Source organism: Acartia tonsa, chromosome 9 (assembly GCF_053477335.1).
Source record: "Acartia tonsa isolate MP-2025a chromosome 9, ASM5347733v1, whole genome shotgun sequence".
Taxonomy (NCBI): Eukaryota; Metazoa; Arthropoda; class Copepoda; order Calanoida; family Acartiidae; genus Acartia; species Acartia tonsa.
Window position 1 is genome coordinate 10,186,459 of NC_137268.1, and position 26,966 is coordinate 10,213,424.

A 26,966-nucleotide genomic window follows, 5' to 3' on the forward strand; every position below is an offset into this window, starting at 1 on the left:
TTGAAAAATATCAATTTGGAAGAAAAAACTAATAATCTTTGTCAAGATCCAATATTAAAAGAATAGCACATCTGTTCTTATATGAACGTTTTCATGTCACTATGGCAGGTTGACAGAAAAGAGAACCAAGTAGCAGGGGAAATATTGTTATGTATTTCGTAACGGACATACAGACATACCCTAATCATAGAGAAGCTGCACCACTAAAAAGAATAGTATATTATATATAAATATACATAAGGATATATAGGTTTTTTCCGGGTTCTTTATATTTGCAATATAAACAAATATCTCTTAGCTTAACATCACACAGTGTGACTTCAATATCACATATTATTACATTTTAAGCTACAAATTGACACAATAGCAAATCAGTAAGAGGGTTTGTTTAATAAAGAGGGTGATGTAACCATGAATATATCATTACTTGGATCTTACACCAGATTTTCATGTTATCTAATGAAGTTAAACTTGAAAACTTCATCCACCCTCTTTACCCTCATCCCATCACATCCTACTGGAGGAGCGAACTGACCAATAAAAGGGTTACATGTTAGTAAGCTAAATTGACGACTATTTTTCCCCTGTAATTATATCCACGTATATTCTATATCCATAGCTGTAATTAACATTTCTGGGTTTATTCATGAAATTAAAGTTTTTATAAAAATAATATGCTAAATGTAATAATACAATGTGTGAAAGTGAATATACACCTAACATCATAGGTTTGTTATGTATACAAAATATTTTTCAGGGATAAAGGAATTAGTTTCAACATATAAAATACTTAAAGTAATCTCAAAGTAAGTATAACTTTTAAGGGGTTAGTTGTCTTCGAGCGAAAGTATATTAGTGTCATAAAAACTTAAAATTAGTTTTTTAACCAAAGTTTATTTTCCCACACAGACGTCCACGGTGGTAAAGGGGTGTTTACAGTTTACCCCCATTCATACTTTGAAACCCTTCATTTAACACCCCTCAAAATTTATAGAATACAATAGATTACATCCCACAAGCCTTTGAAACCCTTCAATTCACCCTCTCAATATGCTTGGACGTCCCAGTTTTCCCTTATCTGATCCCTGCGGTGTTTTTGTGCATTTTTTAAAGAGTTAAGGCATAACATAGATGAAAATAAACACACTTCACATTTTATCTACAAATCATCTTTTTATTGAGGAAAAATCATCAATAATTTTGAACAATTTAATGATATTTTGATAAAAAGGTGCAGATTTTTCTAAACTTATTTATACACATTATTAAAGAGTTGTTGTGCCACGTATGTAGAGTATTAGACTTGCTTCTGTATGTTATTATTAGGGCTCTTTTTTAAAAAGTTAATCTGTAAAATGAAAAGCCTGTAATGCCAAGAAATAAAATTAGGTGGGGGGTGGGAGGTTATGGTTAATATAAAATTTGAAAGAATCATTTATCATATGTATTATTCAGAAGAATAATCTAAATTATTATTTTTTATGGCTAAAATATTTCAATTTTTCTAAATACTACATAGCAAACTAAAATTAAAACTAATTTTACTTATTCTAAATATTTTTTTTTCAAAATTCAGTTGGGCTAAGTTATATAATATTGGCTTTCTCATAACTTAGGCCCCCACAGCTACACACTTAGGCATGGACATGTAAAGCTTATAATGTTAAAATTATATTTTTGTCACACATATTTCAATAAAAATTGAGATATGAGGAATTTGCATATGTTGCATTTTTTGTATGTAAACACATAGTTTATGACCAGTCAATAAGAAATTATCTGGGTGGTCAGGCCAGGAAGGAGGGGGGGGGGGGGGGACTTTGGACTGTTTATTTTCAGGGATATAAAGGGATAAAACAAAGGCTGACAATTTAATTTACACTCTCAATGGTGATACACAAAATTACCCCTTGTGTAAATTACAATTAGTTGATGAAACGTTTGGAGACTCAAACTAACCAATCAAAATTCAATAAACGTACCTAAAGTTGTTAAGCCAACTAATAAGTAAACCTTGTTATGAAACTTTGGGGACAAGTGTAATAAACAGCCTAAAGTCCCCTCCATCCCTGGTTTATTACACAATTCCCCAAAGTTTTTTAATAACGTTTTCTTATTCGTTAGCTTAACAACTTTAAGGACTATATTGAATTTTGGTTGGTTTGTTGAAAGTCCAAACCTGTTAACCACTAATTGTAATCTACAGAAGGGGTGATATTGTGTATCATCATTGGGATTGTATGTATATGAATTTAACGGACATTGTCTTAGCCTTTTAGATCCATGGCTAAACAACAAAAAGTTTACTAAGATAAAATTTATACCAGTTTTGTTTGCCCACTCGGGCTAACAAAATCGGTTTAAACCTTATAATTTTTTATTTTAATATCCGCAGAAAGCTGTCTCCTACTAACCTCTCTTCCTTCTTTGCCGGACCATTTGAGTCCATCCACAGTGCTCCATCTCACTCGCTGCCTCTTCTTACCCATTGAATCTAAACATAACAATTTTCATTCAGTTTTAATTTTAAAATACTTTTATATTGAAACACAAATGGATATATTATTACCAGATTATCAAGTACTCTAATGAAGTAAAACTTGTAGCGGGCTAAAATAACTACCTCTCCATCCCCTTCCTTACTACTGGATGAACTGACCAACAACTGACAATGAAAATAGTATCCACGCATATTTTAGATCCATTAAAACACTGACACACAACTTAATGAACCAACCAATCATGAACCCTGAATTTTAGAAGCTAAAAATGTACTCTTTTGAGTATAGAATTAAATTGATTTGAAATAAAATTTGAAATATTCTCACTTTGATTTAATTTGTGTAAATATAATTGCTTTTGAACACCATTTCAAACTTTTACATTCTACCTAATTATCAATTCAATTTCAAAGTTTTAGAAATTTTCTGCACTTTAAGTTTTCAATTTCACATAAATTGAATTTCAATATGTAATAGAAAGCAAATTATTCTCCACTTGGTTACTATAATTTCTCCTGTAAATAGATGATAATTTAAACATGATATTCATTTTTTTAAGCTGAGCATAGCAATACACAAGTTTAACAAGAACGATTATATCAATAAGTAGCGAAGCAATTAATGTAAAATATATAAATAGAAATATGCATATCAAAAATCATTGATTATGACACTTTTCACTATTTTATAATATGATATATGTATATGGCAAAGGAATTAAGATACATTCATTTTGCAATACTGATTTTCAATCTTTGAACGTACTTTAAAACTGAAAACAGATTTATATAGATAGATAAGGGTTGTTTTTAAAGTAATTTAAAAGAAATACTAAAATTTACTTCATCCCCTGATGTTATGAATTCTTATGCCCCCTTTACTACTTTTTTCAGAATAAATTTGCCTGTCTTCCTGGATAGTTACATCACATGACAGCCCAAAAGCAAAAATATTAAACATGTAATAATACTAATTATTGACCACTTTAAACAGGTTTCAATATCTATATCAATTTATCTTTTAGGGACGCACTATCTACTTAGCTGATAACAATGCCAGCATTTTATAGATATTGAACATTAATTATACAAAAATGAATAAAATTTAAGTGAACTTTTACGAAGAAATATTGAATTTCTGCTCAAATGACGCATACATCCATTTTAATGATCGAAAAGTTTTCAATTTTTAAACGTTGAAGAAAAAACTTAGTTCCGAAGTGTGATATGAAATTCAAAAGTTTGTTCAAGAGCGTTGAGAAAAATTCGTATAACTTTAAGTTTGTCAAAATTTTTGAGTTTTTTTAAATTTAATTTGTAGAATATATAAAAATTTACCCCATATTAGAAAAAAACAGCTACTTACTTAATTTACATAAATGGATAACTTCATTATTTTTGGTAATCGTAAAGGTTTTTATCATAAAATGTAGTCATTTAACAGACAAAAATGCATCATAAAGCTTTTGTAAGAAACGTTTTATTTTATTTTATAAAACTGTTTTATGTATTTAGATTTATAATCTTTATTTTTCTCTTCAGTTTAGACCTCTAGCCTTATATAACAGTTCAAAATTGGAATAAAAACTATAAAAATGTATGTCCGTATGTCATAATTAATTTTAAATCAAGTAGTGTCTTATTGCTGTGCTACTCATGTTCTTATTCTTCTTATTTTAATAAAATGTATTAATTTATCTTGCTAGGACCTATCCTTGCCCGTGTTTATGTCTGACAGAGCGGCTGAAAGTGAAACTGCAATCCTTACACAATTCTTAAACTTAGATAATAAACAAAACTTTCAAAACTCTAATGTAGAGACGTGTGGTGTGGACGGTGGGCCATCTATTCCACCAAATTTTTCTTATTACTCAAGACATAATGACAGGGATCTTAAGGGATAAGACAATGGCCGATAAATTGTTGTACATCCCCAATGATGATAAACAAAATTACCCCTTCTGTATATTATAGAGTGGTTTAAACAAAATTTTTAAAATGTCCCCAAAGTTGTTAAGTCCACGTTATTATAAACTTTGGGGACTAATAAACAGCCTATTTATTTAGAGTACTGATGTATGGCATTTGACAATATGAAATAAAAATACCTTATTCGTAAATAATATTTGCCTATTATGGGCACAGGCTAAACTATTTTAATAAGAAAAAATACCTAGAGACTGCATTTACATTACCAGAGAAAATAATATCCATAAATAGCGTAACAATGACAGAAAATAAGTATGCTGTAATTAAAAATACGAATGGTTAAACAGTAAATCGCCCAGCAGTAATAGAAAAACGTGTATTGTATTGTTACTTTTAAATTCAAAGGAAATTGAAAATATTTTTAACTTAACCTTAAGGAGACAACTAGCCAGGACAAATAAACTTTTTTTCTCGGCTTTTCCTTGTTTTAAAACTGCATTTAAGCATTAACTAAACAACAAAAGAATTTTAGAATTTTTATAAATAGTTTTTAGAATTAGAACAAAATCTGCAAATTAAGACTATGTTTGTCTCTAGACATTTTTGAAAGTAATATTATCAACGTAATTGCTGAATAATAAAAAGTTTTGAAAAGGGAAAATTCCATAGCTGCAAATTTACAATTGGAATAGTTGGAACAACTATTTGATAAAAGAAGGTTTATAGTCTAAGCTTATGATCTTGGAAATGGACAATTAAAATTTGTTTTTTTCTTTTTATATTTCATAATTCCTTCGGCACCTCGGGGCTAAAAAAACTAGTTTTAATCTTATAATTGTACATTCTATATCCGCGGAAAGCCGTTTATAATACGATACGATAAATAACTATTATAGCCTTAAAAATGAAAGTTTCTCAGATATTTTGTGATAATCACTGAAAATTATCGACTTAACTATTGGAAACAGATCAAATAGGTTTCATTTCACTTTGAATAAATCAATATATAACTTTTACATTAATAAATATCATGATGCGATTTTAAACCAGGACAGTTATGTCCAATAATAGCGTAACAATAACCCGCAAATTAATTGTCTGTTGAAAAAAAGAATAATAAACTTTTTAACAAGTCTAACATATAAAGTAGTAAGATTTTTTTGTCTGTAGCGAAGGATCTCTTTAACCGCTTTAAGCTATTTTATTTTAAACAAAAGTCGGGGTATGGTTTTAGGCTATTTTTATGCCACTCCATATAGCCTCGACAATAGATCCTAGACCCTAGGTACAGCCGCTAGTTGAATATTACGAATGTAATTCATCTTTACGTATACATGAACGTACCAAACAGAATAATGGACACTCCCTACTTATATTGTAGTATCGCTACTTGAAACATGAAATTTGAATTATCATAAAATAATACGCATATCAAAATTCAAATCTATACAAAAGTACTTTTTTATTATTTAAACACTTGAAAAGGATCAATTTTATACAATATTTTGCTGTTAAAAAAATGCGAATTTAGCAGTTTTTTTCATTAAAGTACAAACAGTTTTAAAACTGAACATTTTTAATTGTATAATTATGCCTTTTTAATTATTACATTTCAGAAAAAAAATCTGTTTAAATAATTTATTCATTTTAAAAATTAGAATAATCAACTTTTTAATTGATTTTTTTTAATCTACGCAAAAAAAAACTTATTGATAAAGAATAATAAAAATACTAGGTCTTTTAATCACATGTGGGCTTTTGTTTACATTTTTTATCTGTTAGTAAACTTTGAACTTATATTATATTATATAAGCTTTTTAATACATTTTGGCATAGTCCTCAATTTTACTAATATGTTAATATTTAAATAAAAGAAAAAGAAAATATTAAAGACATAAATTTTGAATTCTTTTTCATGCAACTTATTTGAAAATTAAACATTATGTTTTAATCAATCTTGCAACAAAAGTTTAAAGGTTGAAATATACAAAAAAAAGTGCAGATTTTTTTAAACTGTCTGCTAAAAGATTGAATTGTTTAACCCTATATAAATGTCATCAAATGTTATCATTTAAATTTTATGTTTCATCTTAATCAACACAAGGAGTCGACATCATTGTTTATAACATGAGAATGCTTTGATGAAAGATAAAATATATACATATTTTTTTTAAATTTATAATTATTTATCAATTTTACCTACTATACAATTTTCGGATGTAAAAAAAGGGACGGAAAAATAGAGTAAAATAACTATATTTCTCCACCTCGAGGACCCTGTGCAGACTTTCAATAGGGTTTTTGAAAATCAACCAATTCCGTCAAGCAATTGGCTAGCATACAAATAAAGTCCCCAACAGGGGGATCCAGTTAGTTATCTGGTTATACATTTATATTTATAGATTTATTGACTGAAACTTCTTTTTAAAGGCCTTACAAAATGTACATTATGTTCAGCTGAAGCATTTATTTTTTAAAGTTTGAGTTCAAATAAGCCTAAAAAACTAAATTATGTAAAGACAAATTTAGAGTTACAGGGTGTCCGTCCATTTAATATATAGATGCATATTTCTTACAGCAAAATCTACTTAAGAACTAAAATAGACTACTTGATAATTTTTGTTAAAATTTTTCCATATAAAAGCCAATAAAATTACATTTTGCAAGTATAAATTTGAAATAACAGGAAGTTTTTTCTGTTCTGTAGATTTAGAAAAATTGATTCGGCGTTTTTAAAATTTATTAAAATATGAAAGAAGTAGGTAATAAGCATTTTCCAAAATAAGAAATTAACTAGAACACCCTGTCAAGAGCTAGAAAAAATCACCCTGTAAGTGTAGGTAATATTTTTTCCAGTCACTTATCACCTGGACAGAAAGTTTTTAAAAATGATTTGAATGTCCTAAATACATAACATTAGATCTATGAACTATACACACAAATGGTGACAATTTTTTTAGGGTAAGAAATATCTGGTGAAATAAAAAATTTTGGGGATAATTTTTTTCTATGGGTGATTTCTCCTGGGAGAGTGTTGGAATCCTCCTCCAAATAGCTAAAAACCTTACCCGGACATATAAAAAGCTAAGCAGTAAAGGAGAACCATATCGGTTCGGCGGTTGGCAAGAACATTCAGCAAGACATATCTAGACACTGTTTCTTTTATATAAGGATGACATTTCGTGGATTTTTTTATTAAAAGGAAGTATTTCTTATCTGTGTAACAAAATGATCAAAAAGAAAGATAAGATATCCTAATAAGTCTATTCCTTAAATTTTGACCTAAAGTTAATTTTAAATTTTTCTTTTAGTGAAAGCAACATTACATTATGTAACACAAAATATTTCTAGAGGTTATTCCACAAATCAACGATTTGTTTTAGTTATAACAAACCTTACACAATAAATTGACTTAAAGTCCTTTTTAGCTCAATAATATAAAAATTTATTTCATTAAATTGGAAAGTAGTAAGTAAATGGTATTTTAATAAACTGAATAATTGAGTAAAAATAGTAAATATTGATAAAATATGCAATTGATGGAAGATACTACTGTACAAATTACGTGCATAGCAGAGGTGCGTTTTTGTTACTTTTCAATCCTTCATTTTAGATATTGCTTGAACTTAAGTTAAAAATATATTCGCTAATTGTTTAAAATCCATTGATTCGAATTTTTGGCTAATTTGTATGTTTGCTGATATTCATTTTGTGCTGTCCCTATCCAACACGAGGTAATTATGTTTGTCTAAATAACTTGGGATACATTGCTGACGTATGTTTAAACACAAAAGTGAAAACATTTTTTCACAAATTATCTCGGACGGACAAATAATATCACAGGACCTAACTAAAAAAAAAGCAAAAAAGGCTTAAAACCCTAAATTTTACTAAAATCTAAAATAATATTTTCAACTATTTTCTACTAAATATACTAGGGGCTCTGTATTCATTTGGGGAAAGAGGTAGCAGATAATAGCCTAAAACCATCCCTATATTATCCTTATTTCATTCTTACTTTAAGATATTCGTTATTAATTTTGTTGTTATTAATAAAACTTGGGATAGGAAGAAAATGAATGCTTTAAAATGAAAATTGATACACATAACTGCTAAAAGAATTTTAAAATTGCTCCTAACCCCTTTCCCTATGACGCACTAATTTAGGAAGGTTTTAAAGGCATTTTCTTCTTTTGGAATCACAGTAAAATAGCTGGATAGCTAACACTGATATTTACTGTAATTCTAACTTACTAAAGAACTTTAGTAATATTAATGTCCAGGTATTGTATATGTTTATCTAAATAGTCACCTAATGAATTTTCTTTTTTCCTGTTGACCATCGACACCACGTGATAATAGGTAAAATACGGGGAGGGAGGGAGGGGACATTGAGCTGTTTATTACACTAGTCCCCAAAGTGTTATAATAACGTTTTCTTATTCGTTGGCTTAATGACTTTGTTTCTTATTGAATTTTTATTAATTTCAGTGTCCAAACGCTTCCAACTACTAATTGAAATCTACAGAAGGAGGAATTTTGTTTATCGTCATTGGGGATGTACATCAATTTATCGTGCATTGTCTTATCCCGTTAGATCACTGGATAAAATATATAAAAGGAAAAGCATTTGAAATATTCAACATACAACAAAGTAAGGGTGTTTAAACTTTTCAACCAATTACCTGAATGTGGTGTGAGAATCCGAGTGAATGGCTGTAATTAGCACCAACCAGCCATTAAATACAAAGCTCTGAAAATAAAACAAATTATTAAATAAGTCGAAAAAAAGAAAATAAAATTATTGACATATAATACATTTTTTCTATTCTAATTATTTTTTTTAAAAATTGTCCCTCTAAATGACAAATCAAATATTCATTATTTTTTGTACTATAGTTAAAAAACGTTTAAAAATCCGCACGAGTTTTCTTAATGCAAAAATTAATGATGCACATGTAAAAATGAAAAAAAAAGTGGTAAAGCTGAAAAACTAGAAATTTTGGCCCGAGGGGGCCACTTTTAGGCGAGCACTTTTCCTTTCCCATAAATTGCCAGGGATAAATATTCTCAAATTTAAAAAGGCTTAATTTAAGATCTAATATATTTTGCTTTGGTAATCAGAAAAATCAAAAGAAAACCAACGTATTTAATAGTTATTTCTCGTATCGTATTATAAACGGCTTTCCGCGGATATAGAATGTACAATTATAAGATTAAAACTAGTTTTTTTGCCCCGTGGTGCCGAAGGCACCGGCTAAAAAAACTGGTTTTAATCTTATGATTGTACATTTCTATATTCGTAGAAAACTGTATATAATACGATGCTAGACATAGTTTTTTCGTATGGATGAGAACCGGTTCCTATCCACCGGATTCGAATGAATACGAGAAAATTGTTTTAAACAATTTTGATCATTAAAAAATTAGATTTTTTTTTCTAATTTTCACATGGAAGGCAAATTACAATGTCAATTTGATAATTTTACAACCCTTCTTTCCCCCTAAAATTTACTAGATACCAAAGGCCATTGTTCGATCCCTAAATTGCTGATTTGTTATACAATCAATCGTATATATATTTTCAGTTACTATTGACATTTTCTGAAGGGGAAATTTCCACCAAATATAACCCTTACCTACAAAATCTAGAAATATTTACGCCTTTCAAAAGTTTTCAAACGCAGTTGTCAAAATTTCTAGGACAGACCATGGGCTAGAAAAATTTAAATGCATTTTTGTGTCTACCTAATTAGCAGCAAAGCTACTCTATAAATAGGATTGCTGTCCGTCATCCCATTTACTGCATTATTTAGAAAGAAACTAAAATTTATAATTATGAATGTCATATTAAAACTTTTATTGCAATTTGTCAGTCAAGTTTTTAATGTTCCTGTTAATGTTAATTAATTCAGCTGTTAGATAGATATTGCTGCGCTATTCTATTTAGAAATGATACACTATTTAAGCCTTTTATTTTATAATAGTTATTTCTCGCATCGTATTATAAACGGCTTTCCGCGGATATAGAATGTACAATTATAAGATTAAACCCAGTTTTTTAGCCCCGAGGTGCCAAAGGTACGGACTAAAAAAACTGGTTTTAATCTTATGATTGTACATTTTTATATTCGTAGAAAGCTGGATATAATACGAAGCTAGACATAGTTTTTTCGTATGGATGAGAACCGGTTCCTATCCACCGGATTCAACTGAATACGAGAAAACAAAATATGTTATCTAAGTCATATGTTTTGTAAATTTCGTCTTATGGTCAAAAAAAAAAGGTTGGCTTTGGTTGTTTCAAATTTGAAACTAGATTTTTTCAACCAAACGCAATTTTATCTCGTTCTTGAATAAGGTGTCATTTATAAAAACAAGAACATTAAAGTCAATTCATAGCGCAACTAGAAGTTAAAGTTGTATCATTATCTAAAGAGCAGCTGCGATTTACTATAGAATTGTCTAAGAAGGGAAACAGAATTATTAGTTAAATCGATACAAAAGTTATTGACTATATTTTGACTCCTACTTCATACATAATTTAATTTCTCGTATTCATTCGAATCCGGTGGATAGGAACCGGTTCTCATCCATACGAAAAAACTATGTCTAGCATCGTATTATATCCAGTTTTCTACGAATATAGAAATGTACAATCATAAAATTAAAACTAGTTTTTTTAGCCCGTGCCTTCGGCATCTCGGGGCTAAAAAAAACTAGTTTTAATCTTATAATTGTACATTCTATATCCGCGGAAAGCCGTTTATAATACGATACGAGAAATAACTATTCCAGTATGGCTTCGAAACCGATTATATCCGCCTAGCTAATCTTATAATTTTTATTTTTTTATTTTCTATAATACAATGTGATAAATAACTATTCTTCAAACCAATAGTTCACTAAAAAGGACAGCCATATTGGTCCAATGGTTTCAAATAACAACAATAAATAGACAGACAAACATATTAAAAACTATACAGCTTCCCTAAATGAAAATATATTTGTCCTTGCTTTATATATACTATGTTAAAAATACGCACGAAACAGGAATCATTTTATTTATAATCAATATATTTTATAGTAAAATTATTTCTTATAAAAACTTAAAAAGATTAAAAACAACTTTTTTTATCATCGCACGTTGTCAAAAATTATTATGGATTAAAATACTAGAAAATTCTGCTAATCAAAATGTATTTTAATAAAAGACAAGTGTTTTAGTTTAAAGGGACTGTGAACGTAAATTTTTCTCATCTTAATATCAAATCTTAACATCATCTCATTCATAATATCTCACAGATAGAGCAAAACGCGCTTTTGTTTGCTTAAAAAACGGCTTTTTCCGACGATTTTTATAAGGTACGGGGAAAGGAACAAATTTTCCGTATTATATAAAATGTGCATTAAATTGCTTTTTTCTCCCATTATAGCTAAAATTAAACTTTTTCACATAGTTCTAGATTTTTCCTAACAGTTAAGCTGACTTTTAACATAATCCTTGCTTTAATCCAATGTATAGTTACTTAGAAATTGATAAAATAAGCAATATTTTTTTATTGAAAACCAAATACAATAACAAAGCCAGAAACAGGTTTTTTATTAGTATCCAATTTACTTTAAATGGCCCATCTCTCGCCCACCTTTAATTACAAATTTGTAAATAATAAAGACGCAATATTTCTTTATAAACAGTCTGATAAAAGTGTAAACTAATTCTCCAAAGTGGGTTATTTATTGTTCAACACAATAAAAAAGGATATTATTATTTTATATAACCTATGAGATTCAACCCTTTGTAGACAGTGAGGTATTTTTTTTGTCAATAATACGAATTTAAAATATGTCTTTATTACCTAATTACTACGTTATAAAAAAACGAATTGGCAATTTTATAGCATAAAATAAATCCTTAACAGTAAGTAAATTGTTTCAACTATATATGACAAGTTAAATATCCCTACAAACATTATAAGAAACAAAAACGTTCAGATTTTCCCTGTTTTTTCCTTTTTCCCTCTCAAAATACCATAAAATCAAGGCATTATTTCTGGATATTTTTGTGAATAGGACATTTTTGGTTGATCAGTGTAGTGAAATGTGCTTAGTAAATGTTAAGATTTGATAATCAGATGAGAAATTTTTACGTTCACACTCCCTTTAAATCAATTTGAATAACAAGAAAAACAAGTTTACAAAGGCTCCCAACTTTGTTTTAATTATGTGACATTTTAGGAAAAATGTAAATTCAATTATTTGTAGCTTAAAAATGTTTTGCTTTTACTTTAAATTGAGAAAAGCTGTTAAGATTTTTAAACAATAAATTTTTGTTATCAGTTATACATTTGCCCCCTCCCCCCCCCCCTCCCCGTCTTTTTTCATTAAACTCGTCTTTTACCCTCTCCCCATTTCTCCTTTCTAGCCCCCTATCCTCTCACGCAAGTTTCACGCAACTAAAATCGACCAATTTCGGACATTTTGTGCACTAAAAAAAACATAAATAAAATTTTAATAAAAGTTTAAGAATCAAAATACAAATAAAGGTCTTTTCATACACTTTAATGCAATAATCTAAAAATGTCAAATTATTTTCCGAATTTACTTAACAAACTCGTAGTACATTTTAGAAGTAAAACTGCTATTATATAATATTATAGGAGAAAAAATCTTTGAGGGGACGAAAATTAGGGGTGGGTCTGAACTAAAAGAGCTAAAAAGTACACATTTTATTGTATTTTAGTATTTTGAGAGGGGGGGGGGGGTTGTTACCAAGGGCCGATATACGTCAATATGTACTTTTGCTAAGGGTGGAAGATGTATATTTTCAAGAATAAAAAAAACTATTTAATTTCTAAAAACTATATATTGTATAGGCAGCTTTTTTAACTTAAATTCACAATAACTTTACAAGGATAAAAAATCAAGATAAATTTAACTTCAAACATAAAGTCAAAACCATATTTTGAAACATATGGAATAACATTTAAAAATTAGTTTTATTTGAAGAAAAATATTTTTTTCTTTAATGGGAAGCTTACTATGTCACAGGATGGTCTAATGCTATTTTGATATCACCTCCCCCTTACTGTCAAATTAACTAGGGGCGAAGCATCAAATCATTTAATGTACAGTAGTAAGTTTTTTTTGTCTGCAACTAAAAATCACGGAAATTGTTGGTCAATGTGTGTTCTATTTTTCAAATATTTTCTTGCGTTTTTGCCTTGAATTAAACTTTATCTCTTAAATATTTAAATAACTAAAATTCATAATAAAACATAAAAAGCTCCTACCGTAATTATATCACAGAAAATGTACTTTAAATTTCAAAGTACATTTAAGAGAATCTACAAATCTCAAAACTTGAATTTTTGACAAATATTAAGATTTTCACAATAATAAAATAAATAAATATCACAGTTAAATGAATTATTGTTAAACGTGAATATATGAAAATAATAATTTCTATATTGCACTATAGTATTGTCTTTATAAAAGATAAGTATTAGGTAGTGTTCAGTTCAAAGCATGTTAAGCGACTAAACAGAAAAACTTCTCTGGATTCTAAAAGTTGTGGTTCAACTTTTTCCATGTTGTTTTGGTCTCCTATACATATGCGCAATTCCCATGACTATTTGTAATAAAATAATCACATTTTTGGAAAGTGTTAGTTTAAGCAAAATATTACTGTGATTTCACAGTATGTAACAGCTATGAAAACCACTCACACAGTGTATGATAGTAAAGTTTGAAAAGAGGGATCGATTATTAAGGCAAAGACCGGTCGTTATACTGTACAAATACACAAACTTTCCAAGGCATGAAATAACGCACACCAACCCTCCCTTCTTTCCCCCCATACCCTTTAACAAACCTTACAGAAGCGAGTCACATTTAAAAGATGTTAATCTGATTTTGATAAACCATGTGATCTTAACTTTTATAATACATTATACTGGTTTTAGGCTTCTAATCATTGTTAGTCACATAAAATTTTACTTTTATTTAACCTAATTCATTTTCAAAGTTGTAAATATAAATGTCAAAAAGTTATTGATATAAAGCATGTCACAATAACTAGATAATTTTGCTCAAAGCAACTTTAAAAGAACACATGAAAAATTCATCATATGATCCAAACCATTCTAGATTTATTCAGCTTTGTGGAGATCAAAAATATACATCTTTAAAGTTTTAAGCATTCTAATAATTTTATATTAAATAAAATGAAATAATTTTATCACTATGAAAAGGGTAAAATTGCATTTTTCAAATTTGGTTCAGAAGCTACTCATTGATTTAGTTTCAGTGGACTACTAACAAAAAGTCATATTTAAAGATTTTTTAACAATACCCGCCAAATTTACTAATCTTAAAACAGTTTTCCTTAATTTATCTCTCCAAAATTTAAAATTAGCCACCTTATTTTTAACAGTACGCAAAAAATAATCATTTGATAGGTAAATAATGTTTAAAGTAAACAGATTTGATAACATTTATGTTTGCTTAATTCTTGATAATATTCTACTATGTATTATGTTTAGAAAAATATCATTTTTAAAGTTTTGTTCAAAATTGTTTATTTTAAAAATTTTCTAAATTATTTTTCCCATGTTTCTTGATTTAAATATAATTAGGGCAATTTTTTTAAACAATAAACATCATAATGATTTTAAAATGTGGTGATTCCTGTAACATTTAGAAAGTGTAGCAGTTAAATAAGCAATACAAGAAAGTCCCTACGTCTACACGAAGCTGTCATGATGCATTGAGCTACGCTTTTATGGACGTTTTCATCCCTAATTATTTGACAAATTAGTTGCTTCATTAATTAAATTGAAATTAATTTATTTTTATAAACACGAAATTTGTTTTAAAAGGCGTTAAAAACTTTAATAATATCAATATTTTAATCCTCAGCCTTAACCTCGGGGTAGGTTGACGCAGGAAAATAGCTTAAAACCACCTTAAAAATGTAAGAAACTAAAAAAAAGCAGAAAAATTTAAATTTTTTTCTACGAAGACCCGCACATTTTCATTTAGTTTTCTTCTATTTCAAAGTTTGTTCTTTTTAAAAGCAAGGCTTTTCTATAATAAAGACCTCCATAAAGGATAGCTTTTATAGTTATGTTAGACATGTTAGAATTGTCCTATCAATTTTAAACTTTGTATGATGATTCCATAACTGTGTGTTTAATTTAGAAAGTGTAGTAACTCTATAATCGTTTATAGAATGTCCGTACGTTCAATTTTTCAAAGAATCCAAACGGTTTAAATTTGAGGCATAGTCGTGGTCGACGCGAATCTGCCGAGCCCTGCTAATAAGGGTGTGAAGGTCTTAACTTAGCTTTCAACTAAAAGTGCAGATAGCTAGATAACTAACAATTCTATGAAAACCGATGCATAGACACACACAAACTAACAAAAGCATCCAAGCTTATATACACAGACTTTTTTAGGTGTTGACTGTATTCTAAGAACTCATATGACAGGAAAGGGTTACATAGAGTACAGTTTACCTTTACACAAAACAAGGATGAGTATACTGAATAGTGGTGCAGCTTTTATGCAAAGATAGACTCAACTTTACCTTCATCTATATATAATGATCAATAGAGAGTAGAGATATAGATAGATACACAGAAAGAGATAGACAGAGAAATAGAGAGACAGAAAAATAAATAAAGAAAGAGAGAGCATAAGAGAGAGGAAGAGAGAGAGAGGGAGGGAGAGAGAGAGACACAGAGAGAGAGAGACAGAGAGAGAAAGAGAGAAAAAGAGAAAGAAAGAAATAATAATAAAAAAATAGAGAATGAGATAGGGTGAGTTAAGAAAACTATACAGAAGAACAGATTGATATATCAACAGACAGACAAATTCACTCACAGAGTATCTTAGCTACAAAAATATTATTAGAACACAACAACTAAAATAAATTGTCTTTTCAAATAAGTTGTCAGCCTCTCAGAGTCATATGATGAAAAGGAAAACTAGAGGATAGGGTACAAAATTAACTCCACAAATTATTCAGGGAGGGAGGGGACATTGGGCTGTTTATAACACTAGTCTCCAAAGTTTTATAATAGCGTTTTCTTATTCCTTGGCTTAACAACCTTCTTAACTTTTATTGAATTTGGATCGGTTGGATCATTTAATTGAGTGTATAAACGTTTCAACCACTAATCATAATTATGATTGGAGATGTACATCAATTATTGACCATTGTCTTATCCCTTTAGATCCCTGCAAAATATTTCTACTTTTCCTTTTAAATTTCTAACAATAATTCAAAAGGTCTTTGTCAAATGACATAATGACATAAGCCTCAAACAATTTGTAAGGTTTGTAACTTTTGTATCTTTTTCAGAGTTTAAAGGGTTTGTGCATGAAAAAATTGCTCATTTATTTATTAATCCTTAAAATTTCTAAGTGCTTTTCACTATACTGATCACCAAAAAATGTCTTATTAACAAAAATATCGAGGATAATATCTTGATTTTGCGGCCTATTATGATGAAAAGAAGGAAATATATGAGATTTTTTTTCGTGCACAGTCCCTTTAAAGTATTTTTTTAGTTTGACCAGATTATTCATTTAGCAAATTAGAACAAAATTTTGACAGTTGTCTTTAGCGAAAAGAGAACAAAAAAATATTTTAGAGAATGAATAAAGAGAAATAGTCAGGAACCTAAAGGGATACGACAATGGCCCAAGAAACAGCCCAATGTCTCCTTTCTCCCAGAGGAGAAGTACAAATTTTTAAACATAAAGGTATTTGAAAAAGACAATGACACTTCCTGAGGAAAAGTACAAATCTTTAAATAGAAAGGTATTTTAATGAGACATAGACAATTATGTTTATGAATAAAAACGAAATTAAGCAATCAATTCTGTATTTATATATTTTTTTAATCCGACAATAAACATTATGAGAAATAAATAAATTCTATTAAGTTAACATAATTAAAGCATTATCAGGTACACAACCTAGAGAGGGAGGACATTGGACTGTTCCCCAACGTTTTATAAAAAGGGTTTTATACATTGGCTTAACAACTTTGAAATTTGATTTGATGGATCTTTAATTAGGGTGTCCAAATGATTCAACCATTAATTGTAATCTACAGAAGAGGCAATATTATACATTTATGCATATCACCATTTGGAATAATAGAATTAGTACCTTTATTTTTGGGATGAACATAAATTTATCGACAATTGTCTTATCCCTTTAGATCCCTGACATAACCTAGTTATTGAGCTGCCTCGATACAATAGAAAATATAAGGTAGACAAAAATGTTAATTAGGTAAGTACGTACAGGTGTATAAAGAAAAATGTAGAATGTACTTAAAGTCCTGGAAAGATGATTTAGTGTGCATTAATGATAAAATAATTATATTTATTTGTTTTCTTTCCCCCCACACAGTTTCTTAACTAAATGGCTCCAACCTGGGCTTGGCAGCCGAGCTTCATAAACCTCGAGGCCGTTTAGGAAATTTAAATTCAGTTGGATGTTTCAATTCATTTCAGAAAATTAATTCAAATGGTGTTTTATGTACGGATGCCGAGCCCTTGTGTTAACAACTACATAAACTTTTTGTAAAAAGTAAGGAAAGTGTTTTAAAATTACTTGTACTTTAAGTTTCCTCCTTGTAAAGTTAGTTCATTTTTTGTAAAATCTACAGCTAAGATAAGAGAAATGATTTTTCTTTGTAAAATCCATTTAAATTGCAGAAATAAAAAAAAATGTTCGAAATCAAAAGAAGATATTTAAGTGCATTGTTTTGGGGTCTACTTAAAGCACTGATGCTAACAGGGATCTAAAAGGATAAGACAATGTCGAATAAATTTATGTACATCCTCAATGATGATATACAAAATCTGTATATTACAATTAGTGGTTGAAACGTTTGGACACTGAACTTAATGAACCTGCTTAGTGTAATAAAGTAGGGAAGTAGTGTAATAAACAGCCCAATGTCCCCTCCCTCCCTGGCTGCTACAGTAGAACAAACAAAAATACCTAACTTCAAAATTGATTCATTCCTCTTAATTTTCCCAATGTCTATAAATGTTTCTAAGTTTATCTTTTGTGTTATCAAATTCTTTAGAGGGGGAAATTTACAATTCATTTAGTAATTAAAATATCTTTAAAGTCAAGATAAGTGCACATTCAAAAATAGTAGCGCGTGGTCTTCGTGTGTGTCTTTGCATGAAAAAAAGAAGCTTTTTAAAACCATAAAACGCGTACATCTAAATATAAAGAGATCGAGGAAAATAATTTTAATTTAAGTATAATTGTAGAGTAAAAAAAGAATTCTGATTTTTTTATATCTTTCTATCTGTTCTTACTATAAAATTTTCTTGATTTTGTTTTTGAGAAAACTATTGTATGTGTGTATATGTGTGTGGGTGTGTGTTGTGCGTGAAACTTAATTCTTATCGGTCAACACACAAAATTTTGCATTGTCTTTGCAAATCTTAATCAAGCACGAGTTTATGCAATAGGCGCGCAGATTTAAATTTGTCAAGAAAATTTGTTTTTGTTTGAAGTAAAAGATATCTAAAATGACTGTTTTAAGAAACATTACATACGTCTTTCAATGGTTTTATGTTTTTTTTCTAAACCAAGGCTCCTTAATAGTTGGCGATAAAAAAGAGTAATATGTACATTTAAATGTTTTTAATGTACCAAAAGAACAAACTTACTTATAAACTTAAAGATTTTATAGGCTTTTTATCTTTTAGACTTATTTAAAAGGATAGAGAAGCTGCGCTTCTAAAAATTGTTTGCAAGATTAATAAGATCTTTCAAGTTGAGATTATAATCCAATATTTTGAGGCTAACTGTGCACTCGTTAAAATATCATTTGTTACCGCTGCACTGATAAAGTTGAATGTTTTCTACATTTTTAACTTTTTATTCATCATTCTTTCAATAAATAAGGTGAGAAATATATCTTTTACAAAATCTGAAACCCATATTTTTTCCCATAACCCCGCCCCCTTTTTAACAAATGTATGCTAATGTACTTTACAAAATAATACCATGTTTCAAAACAGCAAATATTTAAGCAAATCCTTTTTCTTAATCTATGGAGTCACATATTTATTATAAGATAGATCAACTTGTGTGTTTTATATTTATTAGTTATCCTTTTATGTAACTAAACTAAATATAAAAGTTTTTTTGCTGTTTAAAGGGATAACATTTTAGCGAAGTCGTATGGAGACTGTTTAGGAGTCTATTTGTCCAATCTCCTAGATTATCTTTCCAGAGAGAGAGAGAGGGGACAATGGGCTGTTTATGACACTAGTCTCCAAAGTTTTATTATAAAGTTTCCTTATTCGTTAGCTTTACAACTTTGGGGACTTTTTTAGTGAATTTTATTTAATTGAGTGTTCAAACCTTTCAACTAATAATTATAATCTACAGAAAGGGTAATTTTGTGTATCAACATTGAGGATATAAATCAATTTATCGGCCATTGTCTTATCCCTTTAGATCCCTGTAATATTTCTCCTAGCTCCTCCTAACTATGGAGGTGATAGAATAATATAAAAAGATGTTTCATCAATATAACATAAACCATAACCTAATGTAGCTAAAAAATCAGACATGTACATATAAAATAAGGATTAAAAGTGGAAATAATTGGTTATCTAACCCTTAAAATTAGATTAAATTATACCACATTTTATTAAATGTTTTTTTCATTTTTCATCAATATAGAAGAAATGTTTAGTTTTAAACCGTTTTAAATGAACACTTAATGAGTAATCTTTGTTAGCTTTCGCATCCTGTCAAATTAAAAGCAATGAATAAATCCCCCAAAGGTTTATAATTTTGTTTATCATTTAAAAAATAAACAATTAAACATTATATTTAATAACTTTTTCGCACATTAGCGCAATAGGATAAATACGTTAAAAGGAAATAATTGTAACTGTAAAATAATAAGCAATTTGATAGACATGCCATTTGCAATTTGAATTTTTTGACAATATCTTCTTAATCATCAATAAGTCTATCATTGCTGCGCTTGTCGTGGACATGATTGTTTTTCTTTTTCAAAAGTAATAAAAGAAGCGACAAATTTTAGTAATTCGAATTTGCATTCAAGAATAGAATAAAATGCTTTTCCAGTATGGCTTCGAAACCGATTAATATCCGCTGGATTAGAACCGGTTCACAGCCATACTGAAAAATCATTTATGGCATAGTATTACAGACTGTATTCACTAATATTAAAATGAAAAAAAATCATAAAGTTAATACCGGTTCTCTTAGACGGGACCTTCGGCCCCTTAGAGATTACAAAACTGGATTTAAATCTTATAATTCTTCATTTTAATATCCGCAGAAAGCTGTCTTTGATACAATGCTATAAATAACTATATAATTCTTATATAAATGTAGATTTGTACTTTAGAACAAACGTTTTAATTTAAATATATAAGGCTAAAGGGAATAAAAAAAATAACATAAATGCATTTTATTTAATTATAAAAGAAATAAAAAACGAACCTTTTTCATAAAGCAAAAAGTTTCATGAAGTATTATTTTATTTACTATGTAATAATCTATTTCACTACGATTTAAATTTGATTTGATTTTTACTCGAAGAAAATGCTTACTACAACGGCATGGAACTTATAAACTGGACTTTTTTACACACATAAAAATAACACACACATACACACACACACACACACATGTATACAATCACACTTGTTTATGTTTTCGTTCTGATAAAAAATCTGCCTCTAAAATCAACTTGATTGACTATAAAAAAAAATGTTTGAAAAAACTGAGATGGAATTTTTTTGCTATCTGCTACATTTAACAATAGTTTCAATTTAAGTTAATAATCTAATTTTTCAGATCATGTATAAAATTCTTTATCAAAATTTTATCTTTGAACAAATTTAAGGTGTTTTTGCTCTAAAACTTCTAAAAAGTTCCAAATAATCAATTTTAAATATTGTCATCCTATGAAAAATATTTATCCTTACATTATAAATATTGACAATTATTATGAAAAAAAAAATTTCGTAATTTGTAAATCCTTATAATAGTTATAGGATTTGAGTCTGTCTGTATCAAAGGATCTTTGTAACAGCTCAACCGATATGGTTCTTCTTTACAGTGTAACCTCTCATAGGCACTGAGATTTTGGGGATTTCTAATAAAGTAGTTTTAATTATTTTCTAATTATTTTGAAATTAATGTATTGAACAAAGGGGAAAAAATGCTGCAATATTAACCAAAATATTTTTTATGACCGTTTTAAATGATTTTCAGACAACATAGCCATGTCTTTGAGATGTTGGATGTCCTAGAAGTTTAACATTTTATCAAATTTATTCATATCATTGACACTTATTGTACATGTTATAAAATATGCAAGAAACATATGTGGGCAACAGAGAATAAAAATAATAGAATAATTGCTTCAAAATCTATGCTCCATTTTAGATTTAATTCAAAGAAATTAATTGTTGTTGTGCTATATATGTACATAATTGTCCTTATATCTTATATTTTTCTTAGATTGCACTTTCATCATTTTAATTTAAAGCAATGTTCATAAAAAATAATAAGATATGTAAAAAAGGGATAAAAAGTCAAATATACTAAAACATATCATTATCTAAAAGGCTTTCCATTAGAATTCAAAGAATGCAGAACGGTATAAAAAAAACTTTTGGGAAAAGCACAATTTTATCTGTATATTGCAGACACATAGACTATAATTATTTTTTAAAAGTCTGTTCATTGCCTTGAAAATTTATCCTTAAATGTGCTGGGTTTTTGCTAAAAATGAGAAGATATTTATCTTAGTATAATTCAACAATAAAATTTGATCAAAATTTTTAAAACATATGACATATTGGTACTTTTAATAAAATTGCTTAGTTTGAATTTTGAAGACCAAAATGCATTTGTAAAATGGACTATTATGAAAACTATATTCAAAAATATGAATATATGTAAACAAAAGAAAAATTAAACTTTGAGCTACAGAAAAAATAAGCAAGTTGCGCAAAGCAACTTCATATGCAGTTAAAACAGTCATTTTTTTACAATCACTTATAAAAGAACTATTGTTGGGTAAAACTAACAATTTTATACCTTTTTTATATTCTTCCGATTAGTTTTTCTCCGTTTTTTTATGCACACTTGGTTGACCAATGCGTTTTAAATGTTTTTATTTTTTATTAGAAACCACTGATCCTTTGCACGACGCCCCTCCGTTCTCACACAGTAAAATTTGAGCACTGAACTAAAGTCTAAACTATTCGTCTGTTCTGATGACTTGAGTTGACACACAGTTTAAGTCACTCTATATAAAGTCAGTCAGTCACCACGTCCTCCCGCACGACTCATCCTTAAGGGGGGCTTAGTCAAAGTTTCTTTCCCCTTCTCTATTACCCCTTACCTTCATTCGCCGTATCCGCTCATATGATTAGGGCATGCGTGCGACACTTGAAGGGAGGTGGGGAGACGGAGGCATGTGTGGGTTTGAGAGAACCGAAAAGGGAGGGGAGGGGGGAGCGAGCGGTCAGTTATAAATGTACTGTACATAATAGAAAAACTTGTGGCCTCTTCTCAGAGAAAAGGGGAATAGGGATTGGGGATATTTTGGGGGAAGGGACGGATGGAAGAGTTTCAAATTGAGGAAGTCAAAGCTTGTATATGTATATATATTAAGAGATATAAGTTTTCCGGAATTTTAATGTAGGGAGTAGATTTGAAATCTGCATCAAATTTTAAGGATTTTTTATAAAATTCGTTTTTTGTATAATTTTTTATCTAAAAGCGGAAATACATTTTAAGTTAATTAATTTTGACCAATAGGATAGTTAGATTTTAAACTACCTGCGCTCTAATTGGTTGAATGATGTACGACATCCAATCAGAGCGCAGATTTTTTAAATCCACCAATCACGGATGCCAAAATTAATTAACTTAATTTGTATTTCCGCTTTTAGATAAAGAATTATACAAAAAATGAATTTTATAAAAAAAATCCTTAAAATTTGATGCAGATTTCAAATCTACTCCCTACATTAAAATTCCGGAAAACTTATATCTCTTAATATATATGTTGAGTCTCTTCTATAAATCCTAAATAGGAGTGGAGGGGAAATTTACTGTGTGAGCTTGGGAAATGAGCATAAGATTTTAAAAGATAGTTTAAGGTAATTGAGAAGAGGTGTAGAGGGGGGGTGGGGAGAGGGGGTTGAAGGCAGTTTAAAAGAGAGTTGGATGTTAGAAAAGCCGAAAATCATTCTATCTATAAATTTAACTTCCTCGGCCCCTTCTTCCGTTTTGTCAAAGTTTTAAAGTTACGTTAAGTATATGTTTTCATAGCTACATGTGGCTAGAAATAAACAATATAGCAATATTTTCTAAATAATGCTATTAAATGCCGAATCTTTTACAGTATGAGCATGTCTGTCATTCATTCTATTCGTCTATAAAGGAGTGTCTCATAGCTCTGTTTGATAAATCTAGATATGTGGAATCACCTAATCTATTTCAAAATTTGCATGAAGTTTCACGATTAGAGAAACAACTCTATATTTATAAAAAGACTTCTATTTTCAAGGTTTGTTCGTCCATCCATATTAAGAATCCTAATTTGAAATGGCATACATATGTTGATAATAGTGATATTTTGTCTTATTATTTAAGAAGTTTATAAAAGATCGTTTACTTATTTGTCACCTGAGAGTTAATTACACTAGTCCCCAAAGTTTTATAATAACGTTTTCTTAATTGTTGGCTTTACAACTTTGGGGACTTCAGTGAATTTTAATTGGTTGTTAATGTTTCATTAAGTTGAATGTTCAAACGTTCCAAATTTTGTGTATTATCATTGGGAGGTACATTTATTTTTCAGCCATTGTCTTGTCCCTTTAGAACCTTGAATTGTCACCCTTATTCATATAAACATAAACAATAGCTGTTAATGAAACTAGTAAAAGTTAAAAAATTCTCAATTTAAGTGCCATGTAGAAATATTTCTTATTTGAAAATCATCAAAATAATGTGTCACTTAGATATTGCTAGCATAATTATAATTCCCAATAATAAAAAGGAAGTTAGAGAGAAGATATCTCATTGGTCATATGAATCTCTATAAAAAAAAACACAGTAGCTTAAAAAATGACGTGTCGCCCACAAACGTTTCAGATGGACACACGAACTTTTGGAAGTACAGAGTAGATTTGTTTAAATGGAAATAGTCAGGGACGTACAAGCTTTTTATTTTGAAGGGCGTAAAATGAGGGATTTTAAAGGTTTGAAGGGGTAATCCAAAGTATTATTAAAATTTTTGCAGGGGGATAATATGAGGGGTTTCGAAGCTTTAGGAGGTAAACACCCCGTTACCCCCACCCTCAGACGTCTATGAATAAGATGTTATTTTTTTAAAACTAATTTTAACTATTTTTTACCTAATTAGTTGTTGTAAAGTTGTTAGTTATTTATACAACATACCTGAAATTATTCTAAAATACATTTGCAAGAAAAAATTATAAATACAAGAACAGATATATTCAAAATAAGCACAGTAAAGCAAATAAACAATATTTTGTATGAAAACTAGTGTTAGTTATACTAGTAGAGCAAAATTCTGTATGTAAAAACTTAAGGTGAAGGTTTTAGATGATTTAGCTACCTCTGCGAAGGAAATGGATTAAGCCATTGATGTTTAAACATTTTATTTGGAAGGGGGATAAAATAGGGGGTTTCCAAGATTATTTGATTTTTAAAAAATTTAAGTAATGATAAAAGGGGGGGGTTCTTAAGTTTGAAGGGGTTCCCTTTACCCCCATCCTTGGACGTCTATGGATTTATATGAGAGTGTCCATGTGACTATGGAAAGAAGAAATTGAGTACGAACAGATGAACAAGCCTCAATTATAGAGTAGCTGTACCACTAACAATAAACAAAAAATGAACACTGAACAGTAGGGAACACGTCCAAAAGAATCTTGCCAAATTCCTTTTACAAATAAAACTTAAATCTTAAATGCACATAATGTTTAGATCTTTATCAATAAACCAGCGGCTACGCCACTAGTATCTAGTGTATCTGTATTTGAAGTGACAGAAAGGCTAGGAAAATAGCCGAAAACCATCAAAAGACTTAAATCTGAAAAAATAGCCTAAAACCATCACATGATCTATGTGAAGTTTACTTTGAATAGAGAACTTAATAAGTTAAGTAGTTCTTAAGATCTTAAGCTTCATACAAAAAAATCTTGATGCTTTATAATAGGATGAAAACTCAAGATCCTAAAACTAAACTGTTAATGCTAAAATATTAATGCCTAGAATTTTAGAGAAGATTTTTTTGACCAAAAATCACTAAAATAAAAAATTTTTTTCTAGACTACCGCTTTTGAATTTAAATTTTACTAAATAGCATAATTAAAACTTAATATACATGTATGTTTAAAAATATACCTCTCCCCCTTTTAGAAGCTGACTTTACCTCGCCAGTTTTCCCCCACTCTGGGAGTCTAATTTGTAACCTTAAGAATGGGGGAGGGGTGAGCGAGAGTAAAATGAAATAATTATCGAAAATATATATGGGGTTGGTGACATAGGAGAAATCGATTTTTGCATTTTTTGGTTTGATAAATTTTTAAAAATTGCTTAAACATGAATTAGGAGTATGGTCAGGTCAGGAGAAAAACTATTTGTTATGTACTAAGAGATAAATTGGTGCTTTTATCATAGATAACACTTTAGTAAAAGTATATTAATGATGTGATTTATAATATCTGTAAATTCTATGTAATATTTGTAACATAACTAAACTGATTTAAAAATAAATCTTAACTTATCTTATGTACCTGATGACCCTACCTCCCGACCCCTCGTTTTTGTAATAAGATAAAAATAAAGGAAAGGTTTTATTTTGTTTGCTGGGCCCTAACTCTGAAGGGCTACCTAGCAAAACCTGATCCTAAGTAATAAACAATGAAACAAATAACTACCCCTACTCCCATAACTTTAAAACAAGTGGTGGAGGTGTTTTCCAATTTTTCAAATATCTCATAATTTACCAAGTATATGTCTGTAGCGATTTAGGTTATGATCAGGGACTTTTCTATAGAAATAATGTTCAAAAGCTCAGCAAAGTGTAGAAGAAATATTTGTTACTTTACTATTATACAAGTTGAATTTAATCAGATGAGGTAAAAAACATAAAATCTGTGTGAATATAATTATTAATTCAATAATTCTTTTTTTAAAATAAGATCTAACTAGATTTGACTAAATTAAAACTAGAAATAACTCAATTGAAGTATGGAAATTACCAGATATCAAGATGTTAATATGCATATTTTTGCCTTTTTTTTTTGTATTTCTATTATAGATTTGCACATAATGTTTAAAAATAAAAAAAAACATGAATGATATTTATATATAATAAACATTTATTCTAAAAAATCTTGTTTCTGATTCAGAAGTGACTTTGAGTTGTTTCTACCCCTAAAAAAAGATTTTGAT

General features: G+C 28.9%; 1 protein-coding gene across 4 annotated transcripts in view; it reads right to left on the minus strand.

Moving 5' to 3' along the window:
* The window catches only part of LOC145328187 (uncharacterized), a 156,698-nt gene that overhangs the window by 30,430 nt on the left and 99,302 nt on the right, over positions 1-26,966 (minus strand). The window contains exons 1-3 of one of the 4 annotated variants that reach the window (XM_080171775.1): positions 22,569-22,821; positions 9,115-9,182; positions 2,415-2,494 (exon numbers count right to left, since the gene is read on the minus strand). In XM_080171775.1, the coding sequence (XP_080027901.1) occupies positions 2,415-2,489 (75 nt within the window). In that variant the 5' untranslated portion in view covers positions 2,490-2,494; positions 9,115-9,182; positions 22,569-22,821. Of the gene's footprint in view, positions 1-2,414; positions 2,495-9,114; positions 9,183-13,722; positions 13,985-20,960; positions 21,093-22,568; positions 22,822-26,966 lie in introns of those variants that run through there. The other 3 variants (XM_080171779.1, XM_080171777.1, XM_080171776.1) reach the window with 3 other exon arrangements.